Source organism: Lentinus tigrinus, assembly GCF_003813185.1.
Source record: "Lentinus tigrinus ALCF2SS1-7 unplaced genomic scaffold L226scaffold_20, whole genome shotgun sequence".
Lineage (NCBI taxonomy): Eukaryota > Fungi > Basidiomycota > Agaricomycetes > Polyporales > Polyporaceae > Lentinus > Lentinus tigrinus.
This window is the reverse complement of record NW_027137929.1, coordinates 255,656-274,964: the sequence shown is the minus strand read 5'-3', so window position 1 is coordinate 274,964 and position 19,309 is coordinate 255,656. Positions and strand designations below refer to the sequence as shown.

At 56.0% G+C, this 19,309-nt stretch overlaps 10 protein-coding genes across 10 annotated transcripts; 7 read left to right on the top strand and 3 right to left on the bottom strand.

Annotated features, from left to right (window-relative positions):
• Positions 1–24: 24 nt before the first annotated feature.
• Positions 25–2,848, bottom strand: L226DRAFT_614522 (uncharacterized protein). Its single transcript, XM_067686658.1, has 12 exons — positions 2,726–2,848; positions 2,592–2,656; positions 2,375–2,532; positions 2,126–2,320; positions 1,996–2,072; positions 1,856–1,944; positions 1,616–1,809; positions 1,483–1,562; positions 1,350–1,432; positions 929–1,295; positions 289–573; positions 25–226 (listed from the first exon to the last, which is right to left on the bottom strand). The coding sequence occupies exons 1-12, from the start codon at positions 2,833–2,835 to the stop codon at positions 145–147; spliced, it is 1,785 nt and encodes a 594-aa protein (XP_067533536.1). The 5' UTR covers positions 2,836–2,848; the 3' UTR covers positions 25–144.
• A 352-nt stretch (positions 2,849–3,200) lies between these two features.
• Positions 3,201–5,447, top strand: L226DRAFT_536801 (Creatinase/aminopeptidase). The gene is made up of 8 exons (XM_067681192.1): positions 3,201–3,308; positions 3,370–3,437; positions 3,487–3,561; positions 3,617–4,221; positions 4,273–4,487; positions 4,538–4,623; positions 4,685–5,023; positions 5,078–5,447. The coding sequence occupies exons 1-8, from the start codon at positions 3,284–3,286 to the stop codon at positions 5,288–5,290; spliced, it is 1,626 nt and encodes a 541-aa protein (XP_067533535.1). The 5' UTR covers positions 3,201–3,283; the 3' UTR covers positions 5,291–5,447.
• Positions 5,267–6,305, top strand: L226DRAFT_142141 (uncharacterized protein). The gene is made up of 2 exons (XM_067672360.1): positions 5,267–6,236; positions 6,304–6,305. The coding sequence occupies exon 1, from the start codon at positions 5,526–5,528 to the stop codon at positions 6,018–6,020; it is 495 nt and encodes a 164-aa protein (XP_067533534.1). The 5' UTR covers positions 5,267–5,525; the 3' UTR covers positions 6,021–6,236; positions 6,304–6,305.
• Positions 6,068–6,573, top strand: L226DRAFT_142136 (uncharacterized protein). The gene is made up of 2 exons (XM_067672359.1): positions 6,068–6,236; positions 6,304–6,573. Exons 1-2 carry the CDS (start codon positions 6,133–6,135, stop codon positions 6,425–6,427), a joined length of 228 nt encoding a protein of 75 aa, XP_067533533.1. The 5' UTR covers positions 6,068–6,132; the 3' UTR covers positions 6,428–6,573.
• Positions 6,574–6,679: 106 nt separating this feature from the next.
• L226DRAFT_572740 (uncharacterized protein) lies at positions 6,680–7,982 on the top strand (the record flags this gene model as incomplete). The annotated part of the gene is made up of 5 exons (XM_067684720.1): positions 6,680–7,028; positions 7,078–7,226; positions 7,283–7,477; positions 7,536–7,700; positions 7,755–7,982. 5 exons carry the CDS (start codon positions 6,680–6,682, stop codon positions 7,980–7,982), a joined length of 1,086 nt encoding a protein of 361 aa, XP_067533532.1.
• A 614-nt stretch (positions 7,983–8,596) lies between these two features.
• Positions 8,597–10,735, bottom strand: L226DRAFT_489649 (glycoside hydrolase). Its single transcript, XM_067677282.1, has 6 exons — positions 10,285–10,735; positions 10,208–10,227; positions 10,072–10,154; positions 9,917–10,013; positions 9,172–9,860; positions 8,597–9,116 (listed from the first exon to the last, which is right to left on the bottom strand). The coding sequence occupies exons 1-6, from the start codon at positions 10,374–10,376 to the stop codon at positions 8,667–8,669; spliced, it is 1,431 nt and encodes a 476-aa protein (XP_067533531.1). The 5' UTR covers positions 10,377–10,735; the 3' UTR covers positions 8,597–8,666.
• On the top strand, positions 10,725–12,596 carry L226DRAFT_536798 (glycoside hydrolase). The gene is made up of 6 exons (XM_067681191.1): positions 10,725–10,865; positions 10,925–10,944; positions 11,003–11,085; positions 11,145–11,483; positions 11,537–11,986; positions 12,046–12,596. The coding sequence occupies exons 2-6, from the start codon at positions 10,926–10,928 to the stop codon at positions 12,493–12,495; spliced, it is 1,341 nt and encodes a 446-aa protein (XP_067533530.1). The 5' UTR covers positions 10,725–10,865; position 10,925; the 3' UTR covers positions 12,496–12,596.
• A 335-nt stretch (positions 12,597–12,931) lies between these two features.
• Positions 12,932–14,336, top strand: L226DRAFT_553923 (uncharacterized protein; the record flags this gene model as incomplete). The annotated part of the gene is made up of 5 exons (XM_067682961.1): positions 12,932–13,015; positions 13,043–13,141; positions 13,200–13,582; positions 13,634–13,757; positions 13,822–14,336. The coding sequence occupies 5 exons, from the start codon at positions 12,932–12,934 to the stop codon at positions 14,245–14,247; spliced, it is 1,116 nt and encodes a 371-aa protein (XP_067533529.1). The 3' UTR covers positions 14,248–14,336.
• Positions 14,337–15,026: 690 nt separating this feature from the next.
• On the bottom strand, positions 15,027–16,657 carry L226DRAFT_536794 (uncharacterized protein). Its single transcript, XM_067681190.1, has 3 exons — positions 16,110–16,657; positions 15,511–15,693; positions 15,027–15,378 (listed from the first exon to the last, which is right to left on the bottom strand). Exons 1-3 carry the CDS (start codon positions 16,347–16,349, stop codon positions 15,193–15,195), a joined length of 609 nt encoding a protein of 202 aa, XP_067533528.1. The 5' UTR covers positions 16,350–16,657; the 3' UTR covers positions 15,027–15,192.
• Positions 16,658–17,193: 536 nt separating this feature from the next.
• On the top strand, positions 17,194–18,836 carry L226DRAFT_614515 (uncharacterized protein; the record flags this gene model as incomplete). Its single annotated transcript, XM_067686657.1, has 2 exons — positions 17,194–17,465; positions 17,524–18,836. The coding sequence occupies exons 1-2, from the start codon at positions 17,336–17,338 to the stop codon at positions 18,834–18,836; spliced, it is 1,443 nt and encodes a 480-aa protein (XP_067533527.1). The 5' UTR covers positions 17,194–17,335.
• Between the last annotated feature and the right edge of the window lie 473 nt (positions 18,837–19,309).

The window sequence follows — 19,309 nt, the reverse complement described above, 5'->3', positions numbered from 1 at the left end:
GTACGGTAACAGTCACTGTTGGATAGCGCCGTCTTGGACGTATTGTACAACTCGGTGATTATGAGAAGTCGTTACTACGCCCGAGGGAATAGAGTCAAGGTGATTCGTCGAGAGATAGCCGCGCTCATGAAGAACGTCATACAGCTAGTCCCAGGTGTATACCATCCGCTTGTACACCTCGGCATCACTGAAGAATACGTCGTTCTCTTCGAACACTTTCCGGTGCCTACGGAAGTAGTGATAAGTGTCATAGAAGAGAAGCTACATGTACGACGAACGGGGACTTACTTCGCCTTGAAATGGTACACAATTGCGTCCGCCTCAGGCTCCAAGGTAAGCTGCCAATCACGACCATCCTCGTCGGTCAGCGCATCACAGATACGACAGATGACGTCCGCGTCATCGGGACGCTTCGCAATGTGATCTTCGATGCGTACGCGCGTCTCTGGATCGGCACATACGCGGTAATGGGCGGGGTTCGTGTCAGCGTCCTGAGGAAGGGACTTGAGGCACTTGAAGCCTTCGTGGTCGTCGACGAGCACTAGAGAATCGTCTGGATTGCTGAGATGATCTCTGCGTACGAGTGTCTGAGCACCGGAATGATTTACATGATGCAGATTGCACCCTACTCACCGGCTCGTCTTCCGCGGTCGGCGCGATCCCAACGGCCTAGAGAATCACCTGCCCAACGGCCAAACCCTGGGGCCAGAAATCAACTCGTTCGCAGATGTCCTTGCCGACCTTCGAGCTCTGCAGGAATAGCAGATCACTTTTCCGCCAGACTGATATATCGGGATGCTCCTCTCGCCAGTGGGCGTGGATATCGGGATACGCAAGCGGTTCTTCGAAGCACACGGTGCAGGTAAACAGTGCGCACGGCATGCTCAGGATGTCTATGTAAGACCTGTCAGTCAGTTGTCTGGCTGACTCCGAGCCCAATTCCGCTTCGATCCCAGAGGTGACGAGGGAAGCAAGGTGCTGCGCGTAGTCCCTGCGGTAAAATCCTATGTCTGAATACAGCTCGTGGAGGGTCGCGTAGTCGTAGAAGGTCCTGCGGCTGACCGTACCACGCGCGTCGTCGAATGCAGCGATGCCGCTGAGGAGACGAGCACCGTCGTGCTTGTTGGGAAACAGGCGCTGGTCGAGCTCCGACCATGGCCCCTTGAGGAGTTCATCATAGAATGATGTGAGCTGGGTGTAGCGTGTCTGAAGCCGTTCCTCGTACACGGTATCCCGCCTTCGCACCCGTTCAACGTAGTCTTTTTGAAGCTGGAAAACAATATTGTCTGGAATGGCTACGTCGACATTCTGTATCAGAACCATGGACTTCATACACGCTATTGACTCACCGTCCAACTCAGCTTCTGGTCCGTCGACCGAAGTGTCTGCTAGTTCATACGAAACGCATTGAGCTCGAAGGAGGGCGAGCTGACTGTCTGATATTTTAGTAAAGTACCCATGACGGAAAGGCCTTACACTCACTGGCCTGGCAGGCGAATGACGGAACCGCCTGCTCTGCGTTCCCTCACTCGAGCTTCCCACAGGTGCAGCGTGAAAGCGTGCTAAATGATGTAAGCGGCAGCGACGAAAAAGATTGACGGTGGACAGTGCTCACAGCTTGTCTTCGTAGGACATACTTGGTACGCTCTATCAGGAGCGGCTTCGACAGAGTGAATGTCGAAGCTTTGGGCGGTGGCCAGATGCTCCGCAGGACGGCGTCGAGCTCGCCTTTGCTGTAGAAGTCTTGTAGTATATGCCTGTGGGGTTGCAGACGCGAAGCTGAGAAGTATATGCTATCGTTCTGAGGATCTTCTCGAAATTAACATGACGCCGCCTATCGAGCTAGCGGACGTACCAATGGAGGTTTCGCATGGAATAAGCATCATGACCAGATCTTGTACGGCTCTGGGTACATTGTCAAGCGCCGTTGTACCTTCACATACGCTACGAGACAACATCAGTAGAGCGAACAATGTTTCGTGATGTCAGACCCACTTCTCTTGCCAGCAAGGGTGGCAAAGTCTGACCCTGAGAGCGTAATCTACCGCGTGGGCACATTCAGCACCACACGCCTGGCATGCGGTTTAGATGGTAACGCTCAGTGAGAGTATGAACAATGCCTCACAAAGCAATAGTCATCGAACAAAAGGGCGGTGAAGAAAACTTCACTCATATCGACCGGGCACGGTGGCAGTTGCGGTATTGCCTCTAATGCCCTCTGCCATAGCGAGCGGCTTCGAAGGGACAGTAGCATGGATCGTAACGTTTTCGATGTTCGCGAACAGCGCAGCAATTCTAGCGGGTGGAGGTTTGAGGCAATCTAAGAGAGTTACGTGTCGTCTATAATTACTACTCTCTAGTTTGAAGTACGTACTTCAAAGAAGACATCCAGGGGAATGCTCGGTAGCCCAAATTGCTGAGCGTTTTGTACCACACTTATGCGCGAGCGATCTATCTGCATGGACGGGCTTGAGGTCATATTGGTTGCATTGTTCAGGATAGATGGTCGTGGACCCGGGCATTGTAGAAAGACTAACAATTGCTGTCAGAGCACCGTATCGCTTCGAGCTGGGATCCTACTAACTGCCTACCTTCGTAGATTTCTTTGGCTGTGGCTGCACTATGTCGCGCGTTTTCTTTCAGAGCTTCTTCGTACCTTAATGAATGAGTATCAGCGGGTCGTCCAAATCCAACAAAGCAGTCACGGTAAATCCAAAGAACATACCGTTCCAATCTAGTGTGGACATCGTTGTCTTGCTCTAATTCTTCCTCCACCGGTTCGTGTTCGAGAGTCTCTTCTATTAAGGTCTCAATGTCGATATCCATGGTAAACATTTATAGATGAACAAGGTCAGATCGAAAGGTAATGTCAGTGTACGACTCGGGTGAAACACAAAATCGCCTGCGTCGCGCCAGAACGCGTCTCTTTAGGGCAGGCGCCAGCGCGCCACTGTAATACAGTAGGTAACTGACTAGTATTAGTGAGTACTTATTTCAGTACTTAACTTAGTACTTAATCGAATGATCACGCCGTGCGGTGTTCCGTAGGTCAATCGTAGACCTCCGCTTCCATATGTATGTGTTGGTTATAAAGCAAATACATGTACCGTAGCTCAAGCTCTTCGAAGGCCCGTTAGGAGTAATCGGCAGTTGCCGGAATTTGTGTTGTAATCCCAGGGCGGCTATGTTAGCGTACCACCCTCCTCCGAGTCCTCCTGTTGGGTTTGTCCTCTTCTCTACCGCGCGAAGGATCTAGGATACGTGATCTAGAAGAACATCGAATATGGCGACGATGAAGTCCTTTCCGGGTAGGTCTTGAACCTGCTTGAACTGCAATCTTCCTATCATTCACAGTGCAACTCGTCGCAGCTGAGCAGCATGCTTTGAAGACATTCTCCAAGCTCATCGAGCTGCTACCTGCCGTGGAAGAGAATAAGGTGAAGTTTTATCTGTGCTACGGGCAGCTGAGCACTAATCCAGCAATAGCCGCAAATCATTCTTCTCGCAGGAGAAACAACGCCATACCGCAACGATACCGATCGCGAGATGCCATTCCGTCAGGTCTGTTCCTCTTTGTATCGGACGCTATCAAAAATTACGACTTAATGGAATGCAGGAATCAAACTTCTACTATCTGTCGGGATGCAAAGTCCCAGGGTCATATCTTCTCCTTACCTTCCAGAACGGGACGTCGTTGGAGAGCAAGCCGTCGTCGCATCTCTTCATCCCGAAAGCTGAGCTGGCTGACTTGATGTGGTCTGTTCCTCCGCCCTCGTTGGAGGAGGCGACTGCGACGCACGATGTCACCCGAGTGGATCATCCCGCCGCGCTCCCGGAGGCCATCCATGAGCTTATCAAGGCTTTCCCTGGCGCAATCGTGCACACGCTCCCGGCTTCGCACCTCTTCCCCACAATCCCGTCCCAGTATACTGGAGAATTCTTGTCGGGCAATGTGCACCTCACGGAGGATTACCTCCTCCCTGCTCTCCACCTCGCTCGCTTGACGAAGGATGCGGAAGAGATCGCGCTCATCAGGCGTGCGAACGAGATAAGCTCCCGTGCGCATGAGGTCGTCATGCGTGTGCTTGGGCAGGGAGTCCGCGGCTTGGTCACTCGAGGCAAGGGCGCTGGTACTGAGAGACCTCTGCTCCCTAGCGAATGGCTCATTCAGAAGGAAGCTGAGGCGGAGGCGCTCTTCGTGGCCTCTTGCCGTAGGGAAGGGTTGGTCTTCCTTACCCTCTTGAATATCGACTTACTCTGACGTTCGCTTAGGGCCGAACATCAAGCATATCTCCCCATCGTAGCCGCCTCGACACGCGCGTCCACGCTCCACTACTGCTGCAATGACCGTGAGTTCGCGTGGGGTCCTGTGAACGCCAACGATCACAAGAACTGCAACGACCTCGCACACGATCATGAGAGGCTGCTTAACCCTCAGGTCCTCCTGATCGATGCTGGCTGCGAGTGGAACTGCTATGCTGCTGACAGTGAGTCAGTCGCCTCGACGTTACTAGTCTACACACTCACATCCTCCTAGTCACGCGCACCATGCCCGTCGGTAACGGAGGGAAGTTCACAGCCGAGGCTCGCGCCATCTACGAACTCGTTCTTGAGATGCAGCGGGTACGTCTGTAGCATCCTCGACTCACATCGCCCAGCTCAGTTGGTTCCTCACTCGCCATAGCTCTCCATGGAAGCACTCGAACCAGGCCTGCACTGGGACGCGATCCAGCTCATATGCCACCGCACGCTCGTCCGGGGCTTCCAGCGCCTCGGCATTTTCAAGAAGCCCGACTCTCCCAACTCGGGTTCGTGGAACGCCGAGGAGGCGATTCTCGCGAGCGGCGTGAGTTCCGCGTTTTTCCCGCACGGTGTCGGGCACTCGCTCGGGCTTGACGTGCACGACGTTCCGAGCGCGAGCAAGCCTGTGAAGAACGAGACCATCGGCGGCATCCCGCTCGGCCACGAGTCGTTCTATGCATACTTGCGCCTTCGGCTTCCGCTCGAGGAGGGCATGGTTGTGGTAAGTACTTGATCGCAGCTTCAGTGAGAGAAAGGGGCTGAGCGAGTTGTGTAGACCGTGGAGCCTGGCATCTACTTCTCACCGCACCTCCTTGCGCCCGTGCGCGATTCGAAGCATATCGATCAGGAGGTGCTCAAGCGGTACGAGAGCGTCGGCGGCGTGCGCATCGAGGACGTCGTCTTAATCACGAAGGACGGCTATGAAAACCTGACGACGGTTCGCAGCGACACTGAATGGGTGGAGAAGGTCTGCTCTGGAGAGATCTGAAGGATCGTTGCGTTGGACGCAAGTATTATCAAAAAGTGTACGATAAGCGTAACATGACTGCATCAATGTGTAAGATCGTCCTTGGTCCCAGCTGCCAACTAGAAACATCGCTTCCTTTGTCATGGAAAGACGAGCCTAAGACCTCATTGCATCAGTCAGTAGTCTCCAACATACGAGGTCGCCTTCTTCAAAGTCCTTGCCATGCCTGCGATGTTCGGAAGGAGGGAAGGAGTGAATGATATATCGATATTTAGCATTAATGAATGTACGGCAGATTCTGCAATGGACATCTGCGCTCAGCGGCGCCGTCAAGTTGTGCTTCAATGCGCCTCCGGGTAATCGGGATCCAAAGTTGAAACCAACAGACCTGCTGCTTCAACGAGTGCATCTTCCTGGGCGACCCCCACGATCAGCCGCCACCAGCAACTCACAGATCCAGCGTACGCAGCGAGTATCGTACACGGACGGAGCGTCCGACAACCCCACTACCTCCCCAAAACGCACGGCATCCCCGCCACGACCCTCCAATTCCGCTCCTACCACCGTCCACCCGCGCACATTCGACTTCTTCGTGCCCTTCGCGAGTCACACCGCCTCCGCGCTCGGCATGCCGCTCTCCAAGCTCGTGCACCTCCCCACGCAGCGGCGGCTGTGGACGGTGCTACGGGGCCGTTCATGCACAAGAAGTCGCAAGAGAACTTTGAGCAGAGGACGCACAAGCGCGTCGTGAAGGCCTGGGACACGCACCCGGACGTCGTTGACATGCTCGTGCACAAATGGGGCAGTGCCCGTCGGCGTCTGCCAGAAGACGATGGAGAGCGTGGTCAGGTACATGCCGCTGGATGACCGGGCATTTGGTGAGCAGATTGTGCAGCAGGAGCTTGCTGCTGCTGCCGCGGGTGCGAGGCATGCGGTGCCACAGAACAGCCAACCGAAGAGCTTGCAGGTGTGTTGCTATTCTGTCATTTTCCGAGGTATTCACTGTCCAGACTTAGTCGCGTACTGCTGTTCAGCACTACCATGCAATCGGCGTTGACATTTCGTCCTCCGTCTTCCAACGCATGTATCAGGTCCGACGGTAAGAGGACCCGAAAGCCGAACCTTGACTCCGGGCGCCAACATGGGAGCTGTGCGTAATTGTTTCGAACCACTATGTGCATGGTCGCTCCTCCTCATCCTCCTAGCTTTGCTGTCCTACCTCTTCCTCATGGTGCCATATATTATCGCGATATACAACCATTGGCATGGTCTCCGTGACCCTTTAAATATTCAAAACGTACAGGCTCGTTCAGTTTCGAATCGTCCGTGGTCTCAGGAGGCTGGAAGACGTCATGGGGCGGGTAAATCCCCCTAACTCCCACTTCTTGCATCACCCCCACCAACATCAACATGGCTCACTGGACCTCTTTTGCTCGTCCTCTCCTTGATGAGCCGCAGGCGCAGACTCACTGCCTTGACGAGTTTCCTGGCCTTCATCGCAGGCAAAAGTTCTTGAAGAGGCTCATGAGAGTATATTCCAGTGTTCTACAAGCCGAGACCGCGGCGAAGGAGCGCCCTCCAGACCTTATACGATCTCGACTCGTTGGCTACTTCGTCCTCTACGCACCTGATCTGAAAGCACTCATGGCCATCGTCAACGAACTGCGCTCTCTCCAGCGCGATGCGGCCGACCCGGAGTCGTTCAACGACGCCTGCTATCGGCTCGGTGACGAAATCCTGGACAAGTTCGTTCGACCTTGTGAGTAGCACGCGTCTTTGCCCCTTCATAGCCTTATCGATCATTTCAGTTAGAGGACAACGCTGTGACCGGGACACCGACTCTTCCGAGGTACTTGAAGCCTGGGGTGACGACGAGGAGGAGGAGGAGGTCCCTCCGTCCTGTCTGGCTGAATTGGTAGAGCAATCCGGGCGGCACCTCGCCTCTGCTCGACTCGCCGTGAGTACGCACTTCTGCGTCGCGAGTGCATCGTGTGCTCATGCTGGTATTTCTAGGGGGTGCTGCGGGAGCGCTACCGATGCCCGGTGACCGGCTCGTTCGACCTCGACAGCATGCAGGACTCCACGGTCCTGAAGTATCTTGAAAGTCACCCTGATGCATCGGTGACCTCGATGTGCGTTCATCACATTATCCCTGACTTGGAAACGGACTTGGCTGGCTGGGACGTCCACTTCGACAACGGCCCCATGGTGAGTCACGCTATCATGGGTACTCGACTACAACCGCTGACCGTTGTCCGTCATCCAGAGCAATGAAGATCACTGGAGGTTCTGGGAGAGGTTCGGTCACCCGGAACTCCGTGAAGAGCTTGCCGGGAGGCTTCATCGCGTCGAGAACGTCATCATGCTCGATCGTTACATCTGCCAGATGGTTGACGAGCTCAGATTATGTTTCAAGCCTGTGCACGGGAAGGTCAGTGCTCATCGCTGCCAAAGTTTCGTTCACGTGCGCTGAGCAGCTCTCTAGGTACATGCATTTGACCTGGTCCTATTTGGACCCAATGCAGATAAGTATAAACGTTTTCTCCGATTGCCCGACCAGAAGTCCATGTTCAACACTTCCGTGGATATTCCCAAGCCGGACCTCAAGTACCTCCGGATCCTGGCGACGTGCTGCTTCGTCGCGAATCTGTCTGGCGCGATTGAGTACAAGCATTATATAACCTTCAATTCCCGTCTGGTGGAGCTTTCATGATTGGACGAGTGAGGGGTATTTCCCATTCTGCATGCTCTCTTGTAATGTACGCCAGTCGCCAGCTGTGACGTCATGAAATACCTGTATCTTGTATTTGTATAAGCCCGCGTGCGCTGACCTCGTACCTCATGGATCGTGAGTTTTCTGATGCCTGTCCTCTCCCCGATCAGCTCAATGCACGGAATGGCCTTCAAGACGAGTTTCCTAACCTTCATGACAGTGATAATTTCTTAGAGAACCTGCTGGGGGCGAATCTGCCATCTTGCGCCATCGAGTGCAGCGACTTCGAATGTCTCACAATCCGTCTGGTGCAGTGGTCGGCGGAAGTTGAAGCTATGATGGAGGGTGTTGCTAAGTCCGGTGTGCGAATCAGGGCTCCAGCAGATCGTGCAGTCGGAGCGGCGGAGCTGCCCCTTGCAGGAGGAGGCTCGTTCTTCACAGCCTCCTCAACGGCAGCCATCAAGTCACCTTCGTATGTTTTCCACATATATACGCCTTTTTCGGAATGCAAAGCAATGCAAGAAAGAAGGTTTCAGGAGAGGCGATCAGTGAACTACCGTCGAATTGTAGGGCAGGCACACCTGTGCAAGGGAGGATGTCTCCATGGACCGTTTAGATGCAAGATGAGATGTTCATATAAAACGACTATAGTACAAGTTTATGCAACTGAGGTTGGTCTTGCGTCTACTTCCCTTGGGCAACCAACGAAGCATTGTCCGTGAGAACCTTGTTCAACCCCTCCCGATGCAAGCAGTTCGAGAAGGCAAAACTCTTCGCGATCTCGTCAATCTCCGCCTCGCTCTTCCCCTTGAAGTGCTCCGCCCACTCCCGGATGAGGAACTCGGACACGAGGATGTTGCGGGCAAGCCGACCGATGCGGTCCGTCAGCTTCCACACGGGCGCCGGGTACAGGTTCTGGTGCTCGGGCTTGATTTCCTTCTTGATGAGGTCGATGAGAGGCTGGTAGACGTCCCGGACCTGCGAGTCATCCGCGCCCCATGCGTCGATGGCGAGCCGGTGCTTCTTCGCGAGGAAGTCCTTGAAGAGCATCATGTACGGCGTCTCGCGCGACACGTACACCATGCCCTGGAACCCGATGTCCTTGTACAGCCAGATAGACCAGCTCAGACGGTCCTGTAGGGGAAGCATCAACATTAAGTTTCTGGTATCAGAGGACACATCGACGAACCTTGTTGTAGATGTCGAGCTGGTCCTTGAGCACCCTATACCTCTCCTCGTTGATCGCGTCCGTGCGGTCGCCCTCGTACTCCTTGCGCGCGTACACGGGGCCCCACTCTCCGTTCCACACGCACTGCCCGTGTTGGTCCATCCACTCACGCTTCTTCTCGTAGCTCCTCCGCAACCGGTGGAGCTGCTGCTCGTTGCTGACGTACTGCTCAGGTGCCGCGGGGAAACCGAAGACGGAGTAGTCATGGATGGAGTACGCAACGTTCTCCCACTTCTTGTACGCATCGCCGAAGTGCGAGAAGTCAGAGGCGAACGTGTTGCCGTCGAGGAAGAGCGCATGGTGGGGGTCGATTGTGCGGATCGCCGCGTACACCCTGTCATAGAAGTCAATGAGGCGTGTGTGGTACGGGTCGGTCGGCTCGTTGAGGGGGTTATAGCCAGCGATCCACGTGTTCCCGGCATAGTGCTTCGCGAGCTCCTCCCAGAGCCAGATGACACGGTCCTGGAAGTCCTTGTGCTCCCAGAACTTCGCGATGTGGGTACCGGCATCGGAGTGCCAGTCTGTGTTCTGACCACCGGGCGCAGTGTGGAGATCGAGGATAGTGTAGATGCCGTGTTTTGCGCACAGGTCAATAACACGATCGAGGTGCTTCAAACCCTCGGGCTTGAGAACGCGAGGGTTCATGTCATCTGCAGCGCACAATGTCAGTCAAACGAACTATCATCACATACGAAATGTGCCTTACCTTCGAAATGCCTGTAGTTGAAGGGGATACGTATGCAGTTCAGACCGAGGCTCTTGAAGAACGCGGCATCCTCGTCCTGGAAGAAGTACTCGAGGAACTAGAGCAGAACAGATGAGCGAGGGTCGGTTGAGAATGCCACGTTACAGTTAGCGTACCTTGTCGAAGAAAAGTTCCGACTTTTCCTTGCCCACGACGTCAGCGAGCGCAGCGCGGATCTGGAACTCGCAGCCGGGGTATCCTGTTTTTCATCTCAGCATCTGGTACCCATCGCGATACACAATCTCTACAAACCGCTGATGAAGTTCTCCATGCTGTAGATCCAGCAACGTGTCAGCGAACGCTTGTACAGGGTAGCGAGGTATACTCACTTCATCCATCCACCCAACCCTGCACCCCGCAGAATAACCTCCTCGCCGTTCTGATCGACAATCTTGGTGCCAGATACCTTCAAGTACGCCATGGTGTATGTTTGAAGCTCGATTTCCTGTTCCCCGCGTGCACGCGCCCTATATATACGCGAAAAGCCAGCGTCCTCGGAACATGGCTCGACCTCCACACTACGGCCCGTATGAGAGCCAAGGTGTCCGAGGTTTCACCGTGTGCCGCAGGATCGAGTTGACTAAGGGGCTCGAGAGCGCGTACAGGCACCGAACATTCAGCGAGCAGCCCGATATAGAAGCTATCTGGACCATCGCCGTCATGTGTTTCCTGCGCGGTCCCTCTACGAAGGATAGCAAGGACTTCGACGGTCCGGAGCCAAAGCTCTTAATTGAAGCGGGCTGCCGCCAGTGTGTCGTATATATGTATAGCAGCGGCCATCTCACCAATTCGACGAACGCTCCCTTGGCACAATCATGGCCGCCTTCTTAAGGGTCGATAAGACTCGCATCGTCGACGAATGTGGGGGCGAGGTCATACTGCGGGGTGCGGGGTTGGGCGGCTGGATGACGTGAGTATTTGAGGTACCTCGCAGACTACATAAAACTGACCTGCAGGTCTGTGTGCCAGGATGGAGAACTTCATCTCAGGTAGATGATGCCAGTATTGATGGGGAACCCATTGCAGTGTCTGACTGCCGTGAGTCAGGCTACCCCGGATGCGAGTTCCAGATCAGAGAGGCTCTTGCGGGGGTCCTAGGCAAGGAGAAGTCTGAGTACTTCTTCGACAAGGTGAAAGAGCTTGTCACTCTCACATTGAGGACCCGTCTGAGTAACGGTCGCTGGTACAGTTCCTGGAGCACTTCTTCGCCGAGCCCGACGCGGCCTTTTTCAAATCGCTCGGGCTGAACTGCATCCGCATAGCGATGAACTACCGGCACTTCGAAGACGATCTCAAGCCCCGCGTCCTGAAACCCGAGGGATTCAAGCATCTCGACCGCGTCGTGGCTGCGTGCGCGAAGCACGGCATCTACACCATCCTGGACATGCACACTGCCCCTGGCGGACAGAATGGCGGCTGGCACTCGGATGCGGACACTCACATTGCAAACTTCTGGATCCACAAGGACTTCCAGGACAGGCTCGTCTGGCTCTGGACCGAGATCGCCAAGCACTACAAGGATGAGAAGGTGGGCTAGCCTCGCCACGTCCTGATGTGCTGGCTTCCTGATGTACAAAACAGTGGATAGCAGGTTACAACCCCATGAACGAACCCGCGGACCCGCATCACAGTGGTCTGGTAAACTTCTACGACCGCGTCCATGCAGCTATCAGGTCCGTGGACCCGAATCACATACTGTTCCTTGACGGGAATACGTACGCGACGGACTTCTCTGGCTTCCCAGACGATGCAGGTACGCGCTGGATGAACACGGCATACGCGATTCACGACTACTCCGTGTACGGCTTCCCCGACGCACCCGAGCCATACGCGCGCACTGAGGAACAGCGCAGGCGGATGAAGCGCAGTTACGAGAAGAAGCGAGCGTGGATGGACGAGCGTGGTCTCTGCGTCTGGAACGGCGAGTGGGGACCCGTGTACGCCAGGAAAGAGTATGAGGGCGACGCGATGGACGAGATCAACGAACGGCGCTACAACGTTCTGAATGACCAGCTTGAGCTGTATGCGAAGGCAAGTGACCCACGAAGAGTGAGCAGATGGCGACACACCTAACGCATGATCCACACTAGGATCGCCTGAGCTGGTCGATCTGGTTGTACAAGGACATCGGCTTCCAAGGAATGGTCTACGTCTCGCCTTCGACGCCATACCGACATCACTTTGCAGACTTCCTCGCTAAGAAGTATCGTCTCGCCGCCGATTCGTGGGGCGCGGACGACAAGTACGTGCGAGACGTGTACAAGCCCATCGTACAACTCGTCAAGGACAACGTACCGGATGAAGAGCACCGCCGACTATATCCCTATCCCGTCTGGACCGTAGAGGGCCGCGTTGGCCGGCTGGCGCGGTGTATGCTTATCAGCGAGTTCTTGGTTGGCGAGTGGGCGGAGAACTTCAGGGGAATGTCGGAGGAAGATCTTGACAGGCTGGCAGAGAGCTTCAAGTTTGAGAACTGCATTGAGAGGCATGGGTTAAACAAGGTCTTGCGGGACCACGCAGAGCAGGCGGGGATTGCATGAGCCAGCAGAGGAACGAACATACAATGTATACCTTCCACAACACCCTCTAGTGCACTACGTTTTCCGTATGACTTCAACTTGAGATAGCGATGAGCAGGTGCTTGTTTCCTTGTGGTCCTGGGTGGACAATCCGAGTCCGACTTTCTGGCCAGTTTTGACGAACAAAGTGGCGGGAAGGCGGGTAAAAGGTAGACATAGAGCTTCAAATGCACGCTGTTGGAAAGAAGATTGATAGAGTACTAATGATTCCGCAGGAGAACTTGGGGGATGAAGCCAACGAGGAGAGGCGCCAAGCGCTCAAGCATCCCTCAGCACATCTAATCTAATCTACCGAGCTTGCTTACCTTCAACCACCATCCATACCTGATCCATACTCGACCCGGGAGGGTGGCCGAGCTCTGAGATCTGAGCACTTGAGTAACTTATTCGACAGGCGATGGCAGACAACTCAGAAGCATGCGGCTCGACTCGTCCCCGCCGCAGTGCGCGGACGCCGGCCAAAGCAGCAGCTAGACAGCCTGTAGAGATCGTGGACACCGTGTCTCAGGGCAAGAGGAAAGCGAGAACTAGCGCAAAGAGCCCAGCAGAAGAACTGGAACATCTGTTGACGCACGCAAAGAGCCATCTGACCAAAATCGATATATCGGTGAGCACATAGCATGGAATATTCATGGCAGTGACCGTGAACTGAACAAACGGCGCAGAACGTTCTCAATTACAACTACTTCCTGGAACTCTCGCAAGAGTCTCAGCTGAGACTCTGCTCTATGCTTCCGCCCACCGCATTCTTGACATATAGGCCTTCGGTATGCTCTTCGCACCCAGACTTCCCGTCGCAGCAGCAGTCAGTAGATGGAATGGACGTTGACCAGACGCCAGCCACCCTAGACCCGATGGTCTTCACGTCGCCATTCTTCTTATCCGCCGCACACACATGGCAAGACCATCTCTTCTCTTCCTGGCTCGGCCAGAAGGCCTCCGACGATCTCGAGGCGTTCAAGCAAGGCGCGAAGGACGGCACCCTCCACGCACCGTGGAAAGACGAAGCTTGGGACCGCGACCACCAGCCGATCCACAGTCCCAAAAAGTAGCGTTCGTTCATACGCACCCGCTGTATTCACTGACACTCGGTCCGCAGAAAGCAGTCGCCAACCTTGGACTTGACGGCCCTTGCGAAGCAGGGCCTCATCCAGGAAGGCGACGTCATAGTATACAAACGGATCTTCACAGCACAAAACCTTACAGTTGAGAAGGACCTCCTTGTACGTGCATCGCAGGTACCCTACGCCCTTTCCCCGTACCGTACTGAAAAGTTCCGCGCGACAGGTCGACGCAATCAACCCAGGCTCGCACACCATAACCTTCCTTCTATCGCCGGGCACGAAAGCCTCCCTGCACCCGTCGCTCCTCGTATCTGGTTCCCACGACGTCGACGGCGCGACTCTCTCAATGGACGACATCGCCGACCCCGTTGCGCTCGAGCGCGGCGTCCTCGACGTCGACGGGCGCGTCAGCAACTCGCGCAAGTACGAGCAGGACGTCGCGGCATGCCCGCACGCCCTCACCCCACAAGGAGCGCCGTCAGATGAGCTTAAGAACTCTATCGCAGTGCGTGCGTGGAAGGCGTTCACATTGTGGCGCTGGCGCGAAGAGATGCGGGACCAGCTTGATGCCCAGCTGCTGCAGGAGAGGGGCGCGCGAGAGCGGGTAGCAACACTCTTCTATCTCCGTGGATGTGCAAGCGGCACTTGAGCGTGGATCGCTGGTACGCTTGGTGGGCCACGCCTCGGCAACATCATGTAACCCTGATGTAACTCCATCTGATTCAAATTTTGCTGTGCTTCAGTGGGCCGCGGGCGGGTGTTGTGGTGGGAAGCCGATCGAAGTGGACGACCTGGACGGGTATGACTTGGAAGACGAGCTGGACGAGCAGACTCGGCAATCTGGGATCTCAGCTTGAACTTCCCAACGCGATGTCGTTGTTCAACCGGGAGAGGATGCGTCACTTAGCATCTCTGACTATTCGGACCGAAACACTAGCACAGGTTGCGAAGGCTCCGTCTACGCACCGAGAGGACTTGAAGTTGAAACAGCTCGTCGGCACTTCGAGTCGCTGATCCAGGAGGGCTACTCGAGAAGAATGATCCACCTGACGGATTGAAACCTGACATGAAGCACAGGCGCAACAGAGAGAGCAACCACCGTGATGGATGGTAGCGGACGAGCTTGGCGGATTTGTGGGCTCGGTCCTTAGCATGCGACAGATTGTGGCTTTGAGCCATGATGGGGTAGTGATCGCAAGATGATCCTACTCATGAGCGCGAGACACATGCGCACAGCAGTCGTACCTGCATCTTTCACTCCAGTTACAGCACACTTAATCACACACCGTAGCACACCAAAGCGCCGGCAGGCCACGAAGAACGTGGGGAACGAATGTACGCATTGTGCGGCGACTGCAAAGTACCGACCACAACATTACGGCACGGGAACACCGAACCTGGAGTGAGTACTACTATTCAAGAAGATATAGTTCCGAAAGGATACGAAAGCAAAAAAGCGAAAAAAAGTCCGTGTGCAGAAGAGGCACTGTCCTGTCCTGTCCAGTCATGTCTTTCCGCCCAAAGACTAACATGATGAGATCGTGATGGTCGATGCTGGTAGCAGCCGCGCGGAGATGGAGACGAGCCGCATAGCTCAGAAGTCGTAGATGAGCTGGACCTTGACGGCGTAGCACGAGCTGAGGTCGTAGCTTTTGCCCGAGGTGGGCTTAAACACGATGTTGTTTTGCGAGCCGTCCTTGCAGAGCGAGAACAAATCCGTGTCGCCATTCACAGCTAGGAACGGGTGCCCGGTGCCGTGGCCCGCAGGGTCGATGTCCGCCTGTCGCGGGAACGAAGCGAGGCAAGGCGAGGCAGGGAGGCAGGGAAGCGTGAAGGCGCAGGCGGGCAGGGAAGGAGAGATAGGCTAGGTCAGCACAGGCACCGTATGAATAGGAGAGGCAGGGAAGCGCACCACAGCACAGTAGATCTGGGCTCCCTGCTCGGGGTCGACGGAGTTGCTCGTGATGAAGCCGGGCTCAGAGCCATCGGGAACGGTTCCCGCCTTGGCCGGAGCCACGTTTGTTCCGTGGGGAATGAGGCGACCACTTTCGAGTGACATGCTGGGGTACTGGTTGAACGGGTACGATGCAAACGTCTAGACAAGCTCAATGTCAGCCAATAGCCCGTCTGGTTTGGATGAAAACGTCCGAGCTCGATGGCTGGCAGACAGGTACGCGTCACTGCATAACGCGTCGGTTCTGTCAGCCACCACTACGGGACACTCGGACGAGTGGCGCAACGTGAACGACACACGAACTATCAAGATTGGGTTACTCTCGGACGTTCAACTTGCGATCGCTCATAATGGTAGTCCCGTAGGCAAGAGGCTCTGCTAGCGGAGGTATGACCCCCTCAACAGTGAATTCACTGTGGCATCATATGATTCGCTCACGATGATACGCTGAGCTCATTGGGCCAATCCGGGGGACTGTCCTCTCGACAAACCACCTGGTCGGTCGGAAGTTCTCCCCCAGCCAAGAATCACCACGAGACTGGAAGGGACGGACATACCGACAAGACCTTGAACTCGGCGCCGGAAATGGCTCCTGCCTGGCCGAGGACGAGTGGCACGCCCGTGGTGTTCGCGTTCGGGAGGGTTGTGTTCCACGCGGCGAGGGTGAAGTTCTTAGCAGTGTCAAAGGCTCCGCCACCGAGGAGGTTGCAGGAGGGAGCAAGGTCCCGCTTCGCAGCGGGGAGGGCGACGGTGGCAGAGGCGGCGAACGCAAGGGTGAGGAGGTTGAGGGCAAACATGGCGGCGAGGAGAGCAGAAGGCGAAGGAAGGACGAGGACAAACGAAGAGAAGGAAGAGGAGACGGAGGGAACCCGAGGGGGATGCGGACAAACTCACCTCCGTGTCGGCTTTATACGCACATCTCTCCGCGCTTTAGCTTTGGCGTCGTGACAAACTCGCGCCGCCGGCATCGTTGTCGGTTGTTCCATCAGGCGGCCAGCAGCCGTCAGAGAACAGAAGTCTGGGTTGGCGGAAGCAATCCGAAGCTGTGACTGTAAACTCACCATTAACCCAGACTTCCAGGCCCGAAACTCTCAACCACTCTCTGGGTTCAGAAAGAAAGGAGGGAAAATGCAAGGCTGTACGGAGGCTGTTCGAGGAGGTGGCAAGTGTGGCAGACGATGCCAAGGTCAAGACAAGATTCTACCGACTGGACCTTGGACCCGAACCACCACCATGGATGCCATGGGTGGCTCAGCGGCGCGCCCTTTCAAGACGGGCCCAAGGCGCAGCGACCCTCAAGGTCGCTGTAAGATGTCGTTCGCCTCTGGCTAGGTCAGAGGGGTGAAGGTGTACGATCCGTACACCAGCACGAAAGCCCGTGAGAAGCGGGATGGCGCGAAGCCTGCGCACCATGCTGGTCGGATCCCGACCGCTGGCTGATACAGCCACTATGTACATGCAGTGTAGCGACTACGCTCTGCCATATAGGCCCCCGAATGCTACAAGGTAGCTGCCTACCCGCAAAGATCGAGGACACGTCGCCGACGGCGGACACGAGCCACTGAGACCGGTGGCGCGAGGGCAGGAAACCACGAGGGCGCCTCAGTACGCTGACGTACACCTCATTCCTTTGTCTTAGACCTCCCCCTTTGCTACGCCTTTCTGTCCTCAAAGATGCTTTGTGCAGACTACGGCGGACACGCAATCGTCCAATGATGATAAAAGGTGAGCAGGCCTTGCGGTCCTGCCTCAAGCACGATCTTAAGACCACCGTCCCCGCGAGATGCCCCCACCCGCCCCCGCTACCGCTACCACCTCTGACCAGGACGCCACTGCCACGAGCGACGAGCACCGGAACAAAAGAGGTCGTACTACAGGCACTGGCATAGCGCACACTACTAAGGACAAGGCGAGTAGGGCGAACTGCTGCCGTCTTGAGCGGGCCACTGACGCTGCGAATGCAGTCCCCAGACCGCAAGCGCAAAGAACCTGCGAACCGTCCTCCCCCCCTCATCGGCCCACAGTCCTTCCGCTACGTCGCGCCCCTGCCCCGCGGTCGCAACCCACCCGAGATGTCTCTCCCCATCCAGCTCTTCGATCCGAAGGACTTCGATGGTCTTCCGACCGCGGCAGACCAGAACCCGCACATCCAGAAGACACGCCGCGGCGAGAAGCCGAAGATCCCTAACCTGAAGTACGTGAGCTTCACGGATACCGAGTTCCACGCCGCCGTCATCCCCGAGTTCAAGCTGTACGGCAATATTGCCGACAGCCAGCTCGAAGTCCTCGCCAAGCTACCGACCCCTCCCTTGTTCATTGTTCCGCACGGAGGAGGCTTCCGTATGCTCAAGCGCGCCCCCAAGCAGGCGGACGAAATCCTCGACCTCATCTGCTCTTTCCGCTTCGAGTCTCATGGTGACGGCAAACCGGACGCGACCCTCCTAAAGCCCATCCCCAAGAACGCTAGCGAGCGCAAGCGTTTCGGACAGCCGTGGGTCCTCATACTGGTCCTAGGCCCCGACGAGGAAGCCCTCCGAAAGTACCTGCTCTGGCAGCAGGTGTTCTCCGTCCACCCCACCCTCTCTTTCTCGGTTCACGAGTCTTCCCCTGGCCAACCATGGCAGATCATGGTCCTCACGGGCGAAGACGGCGCCGTCGTCGACTCAACGGAGGCCAAGGAAGCCGTCCTCGCTGCGATCAAGACCAAGCTCTGGTCCAGCCGCGACTACTGCGTCTTCGCAGCCGCCCTGGTCGCTAGGAACTGGGCCGGCACCGGGAATATGGCCAAGCTAGCGAAGGTCTCCACTGATGCTCTTGACCTTGCCGTCGTCCGTGCAGAGCTCTCGGGCTCAGAGAAACTCACCCCCGCGTATCTTGTGTATGCGAAACCGATCACGGCCAATCGCGGCGAGTATCAAAGATGGGTGAATTTCTTTGTCGCCCCGGGCGAGTACTACCGAGGCGTTCACCAGCTCAAGGTGAACAAGGCGAAGGTCGAGTGCAAGCTCTGCAAGGAGAGCGCGCACTGCGCGGCAGACTGCCCCCTGCCGGCGACCCCTCAATGGCAAGGCCCCACCGTCGAGGACATCTACCAGAAGTCCAAGGAGACCGACGACGACGATGCCGACACGTCCACCTTCGTGCTGCCATCGGAGCAAGCTGCTGCGATCTGGCGCAACGTGCCGCGGCGCGGCGAGCCCTCCCGTTCCGGAGCGAAGGGATATAGTCCGACGAAGAAAGGATCGGGCGGGAAGAAGAAGGACTCCCGCCCGAAGCGTCGCTAAGATGCGCGATTGTACTAGCTTCTGTACTTGAATCGTTGAATCTCATCTCCTTGGCTGCATACACATGCTGGAGTGCGCGGGCCGCTAAACTGACGTCAACCAAGACTCGAACAATGCTGCGCGCTGTGCCCAATCTACTGACGGCTGCTGCCGGACAGGAAAACATAGCGAGCAGGACAAACTAGGAGGTACGCTGACGTGCCTACTACAACCACTAACTACACCAGAACCGTGCGCTAGTCCAGCAAAGCGAACGAAGTACGGTGTAGAACCCTTTTACTAACTGGTTCTGATCTTACAGGTTCCGCAAGCCTGGAAGGTAACCACAACTGCGACTACACCTCTAACATATGATTATAGGCAGCTACAGCAGCACGGCACACAACGGTCAACGGACGAAGCGGTGCGGATGGCCCCCTCCAACAGAGAGGCCACCAGCGCGAGTGCGCGCGAGGACCTCCGTGATGGAGGAG